Source organism: Trematomus bernacchii, unplaced genomic scaffold (assembly GCF_902827165.1).
Source record: "Trematomus bernacchii unplaced genomic scaffold, fTreBer1.1, whole genome shotgun sequence".
NCBI classification, from domain to species: domain Eukaryota; kingdom Metazoa; phylum Chordata; class Actinopteri; order Perciformes; family Nototheniidae; genus Trematomus; species Trematomus bernacchii.
This window is the reverse complement of record NW_022987714.1, coordinates 3,657,718-3,672,663: the sequence shown is the minus strand read 5'-3', so window position 1 is coordinate 3,672,663 and position 14,946 is coordinate 3,657,718. Positions and strand designations below refer to the sequence as shown.

Genomic DNA, 14,946 nt, shown 5'->3' with positions numbered 1-14,946 from the left:
TAAAAAGCAGCATGGTCCAGTTACCTCCCAGGGGTAAATAAAGCCAAGAGATACATGTTCTTATTTTCAGATGCTTCCTCGCCTCGTGAAGCTTTTATTCACTTATCTTGAGAGGAACTTGAGATATGAAAAACATTTAGGAAAATAGTCACAAAAAAATGCTATGTTATGCTACATATATAAAACAACCTGCTTCATGTGGATGAATGGAGGACATTGGAAAGCTGCTAAAAGCAGAAAGCTGAGTCTGATGACATAAAAACAAAGATGGAGCAAAAAAGAATCACATTGGATCATGGGATTACACATATATGTTTTTGAGATACATGGAAACAATGGCAGGACAGAAGAGATCTCCCCTGGAAGTCATCCCACCGTTTTTGACTTTCACATCAGGCTTAATTTGTCTGTCAAAACAATATTTGCAAACAGGAACAACTTGCTCCCAAAGCAAGGAACCACACAGCTGAGCCACCATGATGTCATCAACATTTACATCCTGGAGAGAAAGCACTTGCACTTTGTTGACTGAAGTTCAAGTATTTATTAACTTATGAGCCTCATTCTAGAGCTTCATAACGATGTGAACCAAAAATGCAAATGTCCCCTTAAAACACCCTAAAGTACTTTCTTTATTGTCGCAAACAGTAGTCTGAAGGCAAACAGATCTTAAAAATAACATTCAAAGGCAGTTACAAAGCTGATCATAAGAATGATGGTATCTTGTGAAGTTTACCACAAACAAATATAGTCTTAAGGAGCAACCACAGGTTTCTGGGTCATTTTCTTACCACAATTTGCTACAGTTAACCCCTTACTAATGTAGTATGCACTCAGATGGCATGTTTGCAATGTAAAAAATGTTTTATTAGTGTAAATAAAATCATTTAATTTTCTATTTAGGGAATCTTATGGATGGTGGCACTGTATAAACCAGTCTGGATAGGTCAAAACTCCCGCAACACTTGTAGTACCAAAGACAACTTTATTCTCTGAACCACGCTGGTATCAATGAACTTACAGAGAAAAAACACCTATATCTGCATCTCTCTGTGGCTCTAATGAGCTTTATATCAAGTTTAAGTTCATTGTTTACTCATTTGTTATTGTTTGTTAGTCTGGCTGCAACTTGTCTTTCTTTGTTCACTCTTAATACTATTATAGATTTGTGTTTTGACCAAAGAGGTTTAAAAACCTCACAGTTCTCTACCTGCTCAGCACCAAATAGCAGACAGATACAGTAAATGACTACCTAGCGGACATAGCATTTAAATTAAGAAGAAGAAAAGAGAACAGCTCTCACCAGCTGCTTCAGAGTACACAGTTAAAGATAGAAAGCTTTGAGTGCAAGAAACTAAATGTTTTTGTCATTTGACTTCTTTTAAAATGTGAATGACAGCCGACCTAAAATCATAGCCTAAAACCCCTAAATTAAAGCCTTCTTCAATGGCTCAGCTAAAACTGGTAACTATGAACAGACTCATAAATCAAATAAGCCTTACTGTACTTACAGAGGAAAGCAAAGCATTGTTTAGGATGGGTGGGGTTATCCACATGGTGGGATAAGACAGCCACTCTCATGAGAAACAGCAAGCAGCACATCCCTCTGCAGCAAAGCATGAAACATAACATAGTAACAGCAAAGCAGTTTCTTCATCCCTTCCCTCAGCAGATTTCATCGCTCCTTGTGCAAGGAAGATATTTTAGTCGTTGACATTTTGATTGTCAATGTTTGGCATGTGGTTGGCTGATAATTCACGTTGAAAAGCTGACTAATTGGGTACCACATCCAAAAGGCTCTCTGTCACTGGAGGCTGTCCGGAGTTAAGATGATTTCATGCAACGGAAGAGATAATTCACTTGCACATTTTGCTCAGCACAGCACAAGATATTCATGTGACTTTCCAGGCCTCAGTGGTACTCATAGTGTCTCTGCAGTCTCACAAGGTTAATACAACATTTTTACATTTCACATTGTTGTATCACTTTTCAGCACATCTTTTTAAGACTAAATAAGACTAGACTGAAATGTATTTTTCTGAAATGCTGGTTCAAAACATGGCGAAAAAAAAGACCTCGAGTGGAGAGAGGCATGTAGGGAGTATTGTTGCTCCAGTTTATCTCAAGCACATTTACATGAAGCAAATGTATGCAAATAAACTGGAAGCTTTTAAGTTGGCATGAACCTCACTCTACAGCATCACAGGAGTTATGAGACTCTTCCCTGAACTGCAGAAATGTTAGACTTTATTCTAGCATATCGGAGTCTAATATTTATTTGGTGTTGTGTTTCTGGCCACCAGATACATTTAACATTTTTACTCTTCTTATAGCTCTGTTTTGGTCTCCACCAACTTCCTAAGGAATTTCTAACTCTTTAGTCTGCAAAAATGCACCACTATGTTAACAATTAGCTGTGTCTGTTTGCAGTTTGGTGCCGAGCAAGTAGTGCACATTGGTTTATCAGAACGTTTTTGCTAAAAAAAAGACTAAGCTATTGAGAGCCTTGAGAATGATTAAAATAGTGAAGATGCTTGCTTCAAAACAAAACAAAAGCAATGAGTTAAAGCTGTTTCAATTGTATGTGGACTGTGCATCATCACATGAGAGTTCATCACTTCAAGCGGCCTGCTTCTCAAGAGGATGTTTTCAACTGCTATACGTTACATTGAGTTTTGTTTTTCTTGCTAAACATTGAGCTGTTGCATCTATAATTATTTTCACAAAAAGTTGTTTAGGTGTGGAGAACATTCAGCAGCTTTCCTGCCCAGGGGCACAAACTGAGAGGAGACATGGGAGAGAGGACATAATGTGAAACTCTGAAGAGCCTTCGGGGACCATTACAAACCACTTACCATATTTATTCCATGAAATATTCAGGCAGCACTTTTCCCAGTAAGCACACAAGCCATTCTTAAAGTCAAATGCAACCAAATTGAAAGCAACATGTGAACATATGGTCGCTTTACAAACTCAGCCGCAGTGGGACAGCAGGCTTGAAAACATGTTTTTCATTGAGGATGTTGGCAGAGCGGAGTCAGTACTGTATGTGTGCCATTTAATCACAGCTTTTATATGATGAAGGGTGATTCAATTTGATAATACAGTATATGTAGGGACAACAACTCAAACTTGTAATATTTGTCATCAAATGCAAGCTACAAACCGATTTGAGGACATTGTAAAGGCTTAAAGTCATTTAATAACAACTCTACAGAGAGGTCTCTTTCCTCCTCTTTCTCTGCAAATGCTTGCAGGAGGAGAGGAATAATGATTTCAGTCTCTGTATATAAAGACTGGTGTGCCCTGGTCTTTTTCCTCTTATCCTGTAATTCTAACAGTGCGAGTCTGAAAGCTTCCTTCCTGCCTAGGAAATGACATGCTAATGGCTCTTCCCTCTTCACTAGTCCTGTATCACAGCTGTCTAATGAGAGCATCAGTGTATAAGTGACTGATGATGATGGATGCCTTTTAGCTTTGTCAGCTGCAAGCAACTGATTAGTTCTAAAGAAATTATCCTTTTGCTTTGGACTGAAGTCTCAATCTGTCTGCAGATGTCCAAATATAGATGTATGTTTCCATTTCAGGAGTAAAAATAACAAAGTTTTATAAAATGCAGAACAGGAATGCACTTCTTTCTGTTCAGTGTGCACAGATTTAAAGCTGCTCTTATTAATATTTAAGCCTCGATAGTGGTGCACCCTTTTCGAATGTTATCAACCTATTGAACGGCCGTTATTAATCATTATCCTTAACATTAATGGTTAAGACAGGGCAAAATGGGCCAACTGCAGCTGCAACAATTGCCGTTTTAAACACTTAACATTATGAATCTTAAAGACTGAAATAACTGCCTTATTGAATCAAATTGTGTAAGTGCAATGACACTTTTACGTTCATGGTTTGCAGAAGATGAATCCTGAATTTGGTCATCCTCTTTTGACATTTCTGGTTTCGAGTGTAATGTCTCTATAACTACTGGGTGGAATGAAATGTGCTTTAGATATTAATTGTTATCATTCAAGTCATGATGAATGCCAAGCCTCGAAAGATAATTATGATTCAACTGGGAAGTTCCTCTTTGCTTTACTAACTATTTTAAGGCCTTTTAGCTTTTTGTTTTGGTTTTATGGCCTGCTATTTTATGGTTTTGCAGGCATCTGTTTTTAGCCGTAAAGCCATTGCAGCGTTCCTGCTTTGCAACAAAATGTTGACAAACACAGTTGGTGACTCGGTGATAAACATTGTGGAGCAGTTTAACGGGTTGTTTGAGACTAAAGCAGAGCTAAAAGGGAGTGAATACTGGACTTACTCGTCAGGTGACCAGAAACATGGCTCCGAATGATAGCTCATGTTATTTCCGCTGATTGTGTTGCTGTTTGCTGAACGAAAACTTTAACTGACTGCTGTTGTAACCGATTGCTGACTGTTACGCCCCACCATTAAAATGGCCCTATTGGGCTAACAAATTCGAAACACATTCGAAGACTTTATGAAGTGACAATATGTTCATTTGTAAATGTTGTGAAAACCGCTTGCTCTGCTGCTGCTCAAATAACATGACTCAATTGCTCTCTACTTTTTGCCTGTATGTGCACAAGTGTTTATGACATTCATACTTCATGCCAAGCAATTGCTTATTGGCTGCAAAAATATCTGTTTATGGTGACAAGAAAATTCAAAAAATCACGACTGTTAAATGGATACAGCAGCCATTTCTGATTAAACTGATACAGGTAAGAAACCCTAAGCATCATGTATCTTTTCAGAGGTGAAAACATGTTTTCAGACGGTTTGAATCATATCACATCTTTTGATCTATAGACTCTGAAAATGTGTAATGTCCTGGAATCCTATAACACACTTTCTGTAAACTGCATATACTTCTTAAAATTTGCTTCAACATGACTGTGAATGTAATGTCCACACATCTCTGACAAGCATCAAACTGCTGCCTGAATCTGGTTCAGATTTTTTCTATTTTAATTGACACATTTCAAACAGAATTGCAAAGCATGTGTACATTTAAATAAGTCCTGCCATTTTACGCCTTTTATTAAGAGTATAGTTTTCTTTTTTTTTGTGTAATCGCAGCCCTGAAACAGGGAAAAGTTGAATTATCGCACACATACAGTGAGTGTTAGTTAAGTCCGTAAGAAGATTTATTTGCATAAGCACACACAGCTGAAGCAGCTTCCTGTGAAACAGCTTTTGAGGAAAGGAATTTGTTAAGTATAACTACTGTACCTCTGAATAATGCAGAGGTTAGTGTCTTTATTCCTTTAATTTATTATAAGAATATGAATTTCAATGTACTTATAAATGTGTTTGGTAATCACCTCAGTACCTTTGGTATTTTAATATGATTAAACCCCAAAATATCTCTATTTTCAAATTCACAGAGGGATGTAAATGAATTATGAAACATGCAAGATAGAGATGTTTTGCCTCATTAAATTCTTAAAACTCCACTTCTGAAGAGTATTTGATGCTTCATCATTCACTGCACATCCATTTAGGAATCACTTGCTGGAAGCAGTCATTCGGTTTGTTTACTGTAACAGTGACGTGTGAGTGACCCCATACACCTTTAGCACAGAGGCACATTTCAATAAGTGACAGAAAGCAATGAGTTTTACAGTAGCGCTATACTGAATTAAATACCATTCTAAGAAGCTAAACTCTGTTGTGCTGTTGTTCATCTGAAAAGAAAAACAGTTTAATAGAATGTTGTAAGTATTTTCCTTAAATGGTTATATTAAATTTCCTGGTTTTGTCGCATATTCATTTGTTTTGGCATTGTTTCCCTCTCAGTTGTATGCCCTGGGACCAATAACCTTTTTCTCACCACTGTAATATCTTTGCAGCTGTGCATGAATTTTCATGAATGTGGCACCTTTTCTGGCCAGGAAACGTAATTTGCTTCTGATGTTTGTGATAAATTTCACACGAACGTGTCATGATGATAAAGAATGTTGAATCAGTCAAATGTGCCGACTGGTTTATTCAAACTTTAGGCGCGTTCACACCAAGTACTTTGCCGTATTTAGTGCCGGCACTCAGTGCCCCGGCACTTATTACCCCAGGGCATTTAGTACAGATCGCGTTCACACCGGAGTACTTTTCCCTGAGGGAAGATTACGCAAATGAGCCGCTGGCGTCACTTCGTCTTCTTCTGCTTTGGGTTTACTGGCAGGCCGCAAACAACTTCACGGCGTATACTGCCACCCGGAGTCCCCGGCCGGAAGTCCCCAGAGTTGGGGACTGGCTTCAGTAGAAGCTGCTGGGACTCCCAGCAGCTTCTACTGAAGCCTTCCGAGTAAATCGCCAGAACGCCGACACCTCCTCATCTCCACCGCTCCCATGTTTTATTTTGTGCACTAAAAATGGGGGTAAAAGTACGGTGAAAAGTACTCCGGTGTGAACGCGGCACATGACTATAGGCATTAGCCGCGTTCACACCGGAGTACTTTTCACCGTACTTTTCACGTTTAGTTCCGTTAGTACCCCTTATGTCGCGTTCACACCAAAACGAGCACTTAATCTCGGGAACTTTTACCCCCATTTTTAGTGCCTGCTGAGAGATGGTACTTTCCTGAGGGAAAAAAGTGCCCCAGTTCTGATTGGCTGGGCGAATTGCAAACCACGCCCCGTACAACTCTGAAATGTTTTGTAGAGCCGCCATTTTATTATCCTGGCATTAGCATTATTAGCATTAGCATTCGCCCAGTGCACAAACGCAGAGAGACTAACTTATGGCAACACAAAATAAAACATGGGAGCGGTGGAGATGAGGAGGTGTCGGCATTCTGGCGATTTACTCGGAAGGAATCAGTAGAAGCTGCTGGGAGTCCCAGCAGCTTCTACTGAAGCCAGTCCCCAACTCCGGGGACTTCTGGCCGGGGACTCCGGGTGGCAGTATACGCCGTGAAGTTGTTTGCGGCCTGCCAGTAAATCCAAAGCAGAAGAAGATGAAGTGACGTCGGCGGCTCATTTGCGTAATCTTCCCTCAGGGAAAAGTACTCCGGTGTGAACGCGATCTGTACTAAATGCCCTGGGGTAATAAGTGCCGGGGCACTGAGTGCCGGTGTTGTGTCAAATTATGCACCCCCATAATGAAATGCCCCCCTTGTCACGGGAACGCGCATTTCATTCAACATGTATTATTAATTACTGTGTGTATGTAAATGTGTTGGACAATTGCAGGACTAGCCCTCACTCCATATTTGCTTTATTTCTGACTCGGATGATAAACCAGGCCTGTCATAAAATGCACCCCCCCCCAAAAGATGTTTCTATTAATCCCACCCTCAAGCATTTTTCAGGGTATAGTTGTAGGACTAGTACCAATGAATGGAGCAAGTTTCATGAATGTGACACTTTTATTTTGTAAGATAGCAAGGGGGGGCATATTGTGATAACCAGGCCTGTCATAAAATGCACCCCCCCCCCAAAAGATGTTTGTATTAATCCCACCCTCAAGCATTTTTTAGGGTACAGTTGTAGGACTAGTACCAATAAATGGAGCAAGTTTCATGAATGTGACACTTTTATTTTGTAAGATAGCAAGGGGGGGCATATTGTGATAACCAGGCCTGTCATAACATGCACCCCACCCAAAAAGATGTTTCTATTATTCCCACCCTCAAGCATTTTTTAGGGTATAGTTTTAGGACTAGTACCAATACATGGAGCAAGTTTTATGAATGTGACACTTTTATTATGTAAGATAGCAAGGGGTGCATAACGTGGCAAAAATATGCTGACAAAGACTATGTAACATTTGTAAACATATATTTTGATTATTATATGACAAATATGTAAAATTAAACAATACATTTTAAAGCACGTGTATACAGACAGGACGTAACAATAATAACAAAAAAAAAAGATTAAAAAAAACAAAAACTGAAAAGGAAGTGACGAATGAATTTCGACACCACTACCATCAAATACGGAGCGAAAAGTTTAACCACAAGAATCAAGACTATATGAGCTACCACTAAACAACTCACAGTCTGAAAATTACCATTAATAAAAACCCTGAACGTTTACTTTTCGTTTTAAACATCGTTTAAGGTGTAAACGTGTCATTTAGAAATGCGCGTTCCCGTGACAAGGGGGGCATTTCATTATGGGGGTGCATAATTTGACACAACACCGGCACTAAATACGGCAAAGTACTTGGTGTGAACGCGCCTGTGACTTCAGAAGAACAAGCAGTCATACACTGAACTGTGAATAGTTTAACCCAAGTTAGTTTTTAGGATTATGTGTCAGGCTTTTTATGAACATTATATTAATTATAATGCATTTGTTTATAATAAAAACGTAGACTTGCGTTTCATAAATTAGATTTTGTGTATTCCGGCCTTTTCTATAATAGTTGTTATGAGCCAGTGCAACACATGTTTACATCCCTCTTAATGGTAAAAACAGACCTTAGGAAAACCGTTTGTACTTTTTCCATTATATTGGGTTCCCTGTGCATTACCAGTAAGTGCACCAATACATTAGGATAAAGGATGATTACAACAAATATATTTCTACTTTTTAACATACATTCTAAATAAGTAATGAGAACATTTATAGTAAAACACACTCAAAGTTGCAATGTTCGCAGTGTCCTCAAACACAACCTCTGAGGGCTAAGCTCAAGTTGTTGCCACTATTCCATATTCTTCGCAAAATGTGTGCCTGGAAGAACTTCATAACCATCATTATAAGATAAGAGATAAGAGAGAGGAAATGATATCAGATATGATATGAAGGGTTTCTGGGGTCTGAGTTTATTGCTGCTTTTTATACTACAACAAGACTATGACATGTACATGGGATGAAAGTTGTTTCTTCAAATGATACCTGACTTGAACTTCATTGACACACAGTAGTATTTACTTTCGTGCACAGCATTGACATGCATTTGAGAAACCAGGTTACTGGGAGGAATCAGATTAAAACAGTGTTGCCCACAGAGGAGTAGGTAAAGCTGGAGAGGATAAAGACAAATCTCTCTCTAATTCCAGTCAAACAGCCAATTACCTTAGGGTCTGTTTCTGTTCTGCCAATCTCTGTAGAGCCGGCCTCCTCTGCCTCTTCTGGCTCCAGGAAGCAAAATAAAGTCATCTGTTTGTGGAAGACATTAATTAAATGCTGCCTCCCCCTTGTGGTTGCTGTCAATATTGCAGTAGCAAATGGAAAAGTGTATTTATTTGACTGGATTAAGGAAGGGCACGTTGAGAAATCTTAAACTCAAATCAATGAATGCACTGATTATCACCAAGAATATAGGTATTCATATTTTCTGGTGCCCTTTAAATGTTGTTTACATAATTAAGAAAATGCAGTTTAAAGGTATACTGCATGATCTACAAAACAAACTAATTTGTTTTATATGTGACTTTGCCAGTAATTCATATAGTAAATAGTCTGTTAGTTTAGTTGTTGTTCCTTGTAGAGGAATTATTTAGGTAAAGGTTTATCAGCACAATGTTTACAATGAAAAAAAGTTACCCCTTTTCATCAGATTATTTTTTACTGAATTAATACTTTATTGAGTTGGAGCTGATGTCCTATTGTGTAATCTATAAAAATGAAGCACATTTATTGGGTTTAAGTCATATGTGTGTGATTATAATTATAATTTGCAAAGTAGATGTAGGAAAAGATGCAATATTTTCCTTTGACATTGGAGGGGTGGGAATTAATAAGCATTTGCTTCCTCCTACTCCCTTTCGGACACATGTTGAATATATAAATATTATCATGAATGTGGATAAATACTGTATTTTAACAATACGGTATTCTGTTTTTCACATTTGTTATTTTTTATTTGTTATTTTCTTAATCTGTTCGAAATAAAGATTGAAATGAAATGAAATGAGTAGAGTTATAAGGTGGCATGACATGAGAAAGTCTTCTTGAGAAAATATAGTACATTTTACCTGCTGATTTCCTTGAAATGTGATAAGAACATCTTATAAAAATGTATAATGTGAGAAAAAGATGAATATCTACAGCTACACACAGTCATTCCTTCATTCACCTGTAGAGGGTTCCTTCTACAGACAGGCGCGTGCGCGGGACCACGTGAGGGAATGATTGCTGCTGTTGTTATGGGTAATTTGTTTACCCCGCCCACCTGTGTGTCCTATAATAAAGGCCACATGAGGCTCAACAGCTCCACACACACAGCTGACTCACTGAAAATGGATGCTAACATTGTAGTAATGGGCACAGAAAGCGTTGGGAAATCAGGTAAAAACATTTCTGTAGCAGAGAAGTAGTTACATATACATGTGTCTGTGGCACATGGGTTAATGTTTGTTGTTTTTTGTTTGATTTTAGCGCTGACTGTACGTCTCTTAACTCGGAGATTCATTGGAGAGTATGGAGATATCGGTAAGTGTATCTTTAAATAACATCGTTATATTGATTGCAGCCTTTCAACTTCATCTAACTTTCCATTAACTTAACCTTTGTCTTGCAGAGTCCATCTACAGCCACAGTTTTATGGTAGATGAGAGGAGAACCACCCTCAATATTTGGGATTCACCTTGTTCTGAGGTAAGGAGATATAAACTACTATCTGACAAATGCTGTCAAATATTTCAGTTGTAATAATGCTGCTTTAATCTGCTAATAAATTATGCTGGTACTAGTGTTAGAGGAAGTAGCCTACTCCTAAATATCTTTAAATTCAGTAGATTTAATGCAATGTAAAAATAATTAATTACGAGTAAAGTTCAATTTTCATCAAAAAGTGCCTCAGGTAACACACGTGTAGCATTTAAGTCCATCACATACAAATATATATATATGATGTATTTTAGGATTACTAATTTAAATAAGATACGAGATAATCATATAGTGTGTAAAATCACAAGGTAACTGCAAAAGTAATAATTATAGCTCTACTGCAATTAGTCTAAAAACATTATTCAATTATATTTATTTTGTTATTTTCACCAATAAAATTAAATGATCTGTTTTCACAGGATTTGTCTGTGGAGACGTCACTCTTTGAGAAGAAAGTCCAATGGGCAGACGGCTTCGTTCTCGTCTACAGCATCTGCGACAGGGCCAGTTTCAACGCCGTCAGCAGGCTCATTCAGACCATCAAGTCCACCAAAGACTACCTGAACGCAGACAAAGCGCCCATAGTGGTTGTGGGTAACAAGAGGGACTTGCACCACAGGAGGACAGTGCTGAGCGAGGAGGGCCGTCTGCTGGCTCTCAACACGGGCTGCCACTTCTGCGAGGTGTCAGCGGCTGAGAACTACCACAGTGTGCTCATGGTGTTTCACGGTCTGGTGGGCAGGATAAAGGGTGCAAAGCTGACGACCAAGAGACCTCTGGGGTTCAAGGGCATCGTGAAGAGCATGTCTGCGGTGTTTGCCAGGAGACGGACAGACTCCTTTTAGCAAGACCATAACAGCAGAAGGAGTTTTCTATGAACTGCATGAGAGGGGTCACACATACAGTAATGAGGGTTTTACCTGATGGACATCACAGTCTGTCAGGGAAATATTACCATGTGACTGTGCCAAAGATCAAAATGAAGTCCCCTGAGTCAGAGACAAGACAGAAAGCTGTTCCTGAAAAGAAAACATTTAGACAAAACAATGTGAAAGAGGTTCTTTGGTGACATGTTTTGAGGTTAGCTGCACTTCAAGGTTGGACTGATGAAACTAAAGTTATTAATTCTACAGATACTTGACATTTTATATGCTATTGTGTGCAGCAAGGTATGTGAAGTTTAAGAAGGGATTTATATTGGAAGAAACAATATGTACAATCTAAATGTGCCTTTAGTCATGATAATGACCAAAGAAAAATGCTCTTCAATTTACAACAAAAAACTTTTGCATCACTAAAAAAGTGACTGAAAACGTGTCGTGCCTAATTTTGTTACAGATTATTGAAAGTAAATCATGTATATTTATTCAACTCTTTAAAGCATTACACATAAAAGTGTTTCCTTTTTATTTATGAGCTCTCCCATGTTTAATCCATCTACTATGGACAATGTGCTGAGATGTATTTTTTATATATGCCTTGTTTTATGTATTACAAGGATTTTAAATAAAGCATAAAAAGTGATTTTCATTTGTGTTGACTCTCAAATTCCAATGTTTGTTTTCCAGTAACATGATTAAACAGTCAGTTGATCCACATTAGGAAAAACCTTGTACCCTATAAGGAGTGACAGGAGTCGGTCAATTCTCCAAACGGATGCTGTAAAACATATAAACTTGATAAATGATCTTCCTTCTGCCCCAGTCAAACTTAAATCGAGACTTCGAGCTCTTTTTAAATATAAGGAATTTCTCTGTAGATCTAGGAGAACATTTCCTACATGAAAAATCCCTCTAACTTGTGGCTGGCCTGCCCCAGCAAACTCGGTCTGACCCAAAACATTAGGCGGCAGACATTTCTATTCTTCTTGTCCTCTCTTTGACCTCTGTCGTTCTGTGTCAGGAACATGTCTAGTCTATCCACCATGTGCGGCTATTACGGCTATCCATGGGAGGGCAAATGGCAGGTAAGCTGGTGCCAGCTCCCCCCTTTAATTCTTCAGTGTGAGGAATCTGACAGGAACAAGGCACAGGTTAACTCAGAAAGACTGGGGTGGTCTGGACCATGCAGCTCCTTGTCACAGCCTCTGGTCACTTCACAGCATGACACAGAATCAACTGCAACCCCTACAAGAGCTGCTTTCAAACAAGATTCAATCATATATTTGTCTTTTAGCCAATATACTGTAGTCTATTTTGAAAGATTCCTGAGCACTACATAGTGGCTTGTTTGAAATGCTGGAGCTAAGATTTAAGACTTCGATTGAAAAAGCATCTGCTCACTTGGAACTATGAAATACATATTTAATGGAGGAAACTTTCCGTCATTTACGCATTGATGCTTGAAGAAGATCTCTGACTGAAAATTCCCTTTGAAACAGCCTGTTTTCAATTAAAAAGACCACGGAAGTCAAAGAGACTTATAACAAATCTGCTCAAAAACTATTTGAAAATGGATGTTTAGGTATCTGTTTATTTCCTCTGCCAAGGAGGTCATGTGTTCAGTAGCAGGCGCATGTGTTTTGTCACATCTGACAACTCCTCCTTAAATGTTTGGATCACTGCAGGAGAGCAAGCTGCTGGGGAGCAACTGGTTCAAAGTCTGCTGAGGTGTAACTGTTCTGAGACTAATACTAAGTTGCTGTTTGAATAAATATGTTCTGTATGCTATTTTATAAATAAATAAATCATATCCAAAACAAATGTTCCACCCAGAAGCATCTTTTGTGTTTACAACACAAAAGTAAATTGAATCCCAGGAGTGTATCAGCTCCTGACATGAGTGCATCCAACACTATGACACATTCAAAATAGCATAATGGGACTCTCACATCTAGTCAAACATTAACCAAACAACTAGACCCTGACTGGATGCTTTAAGCCAAAGTCACTTATTGGAAGAATGAGGTGAGTAAACAAGGAATTACAGTATTCCAGAAAAAGTATACAGAAACCTTACCCACAAAATGAAAAAAAAAAGTATTATCATCAAAATACCTTTTTCTTGATTTAGATTAAAAAATCTAAACAAATGTTTGATGATATGGAATCAAAACGTTTGACAACAGCATAACTATATTAAAACATCTATTTACAAAAAATAATCTGGTTTGCTCATTACATTTGCGCATTTAACAGTAAACTTTAACTTTTCGATGAATCTGACATTAAATATAAATATACCAAAATTCAATAGTTTTTTTGGTAGAAATTAGCTACCGATAAAATAATCTTACACATGCATCATTGTCTCTTAGCTTCCGGTCACAATTTTAACCTCAACTGAATGCTGTTTCCTCTGTCAGTTCCCAACTTTATTTTGAACAGATGTTGTACCAGGCTTGTAGGAAAATGCCATATGTTGGTAGCTCACTATCTTTTATTGGAAGAAATTGATCAGAATGATTTATAATAAGCAACAGCATGTAATGTCTCCTGTTTAAGCCGAGGCAGGCTCACACCTGGACTCTTACCTTGTGGCATTACAGGCTTTTTCAACCTGACAATGACTTTCAATTTCCTAATACAGGATTTAAACAGGGGGTCAGGAATGTGAGCACTGTGAAAGACTGAGATGCTCAATGAGCCTTTTCGTTAACAAGATTTATAAAGAAATGTGTTAACTGTTGAAGAATGCCAACTATCCTGCATATGCCCTTTTGCCTTCGCTAAGCTCCCCTGCAAAGACTTAAGGACCCCCTGCAGCGCTCTACAGTTTTCCAAATAAAGTCCTGGTGTGTGCACACAGCAATGATAATTCAACCCCCGGCGCTGAAAGTTGTGAAGGTTCAAAGTTCAATAGCACTTTGTACTTTTTATTGGCTTATCTTACTTATTAAACAGCACACTTGCACACAGTTAGGGGTCTAAAACCTGTTGAACATAAATACCATACTCAAGATTGTTTTTTCTCAACTATTTTATTTACCATTCTTCCATTTTCTATTTGTCACTAAAGCAAGAAAGGCAGGGGTTTATATTGGCAAGTTGTCAAGGGCTCTCTGATGTGTATATATGTGTATGAGAACAGTCAGGATTACAGGCACAACAGTAATTCAGCTGTCTGCATGTTGACATGAATATTGCAGGATTTTAGAAAGCTTTTGTGACATTTATCATAAAGAAACTTGTCAGACTTCTTTTCTGTCTTAGACCTCCCACTCTTGATCTCTGAGGATTTCCATTTTTACAATCATTGAAAAGGATAAGAAACTCACATCATTTCTCACATTGATGAGAAATGAATAGTGGAATAGTAGGAGCAATATATACATAAGGTTCAGCATCTGAATGCATCATAACTAACATGATCCCGCAGATCAAAAGATAATTTGCTTATTTGAGCCTTTAATAACCAGATCCACCACTG

The 14,946-nt window shown here is 38.2% G+C and overlaps 1 protein-coding gene across 1 annotated transcript; it reads left to right on the top strand.

Moving 5' to 3' along the window:
* Positions 1-10,123: 10,123 nt before the first annotated feature.
* On the top strand, positions 10,124-12,177 carry si:dkeyp-59c12.1 (uncharacterized protein LOC555379 homolog). The gene is made up of 4 exons (XM_034141218.1): positions 10,124-10,257; positions 10,348-10,401; positions 10,490-10,566; positions 10,998-12,177. The coding sequence occupies exons 1-4, from the start codon at positions 10,167-10,169 to the stop codon at positions 11,421-11,423; spliced, it is 648 nt and encodes a 215-aa protein (XP_033997109.1). The 5' UTR covers positions 10,124-10,166; the 3' UTR covers positions 11,424-12,177.
* Positions 12,178-14,946: the final 2,769 nt, after the last annotated feature.

Coding starts and splice junctions, on each gene's coding strand:
- si:dkeyp-59c12.1 (XM_034141218.1), top strand. CDS start 10,167: ATGAGGCTCAACAGCTCCACACACACAGCTGACTCACTGAAAATGGAT. Junction 10,402..10,489: donor TGGAGAGTATGGAGATATCG/GTAAGTGTATCT, acceptor TTTGTCTTGCAG/AGTCCATCTACAGCCACAGT. Junction 10,567..10,997: donor GGGATTCACCTTGTTCTGAG/GTAAGGAGATAT, acceptor CTGTTTTCACAG/GATTTGTCTGTGGAGACGTC.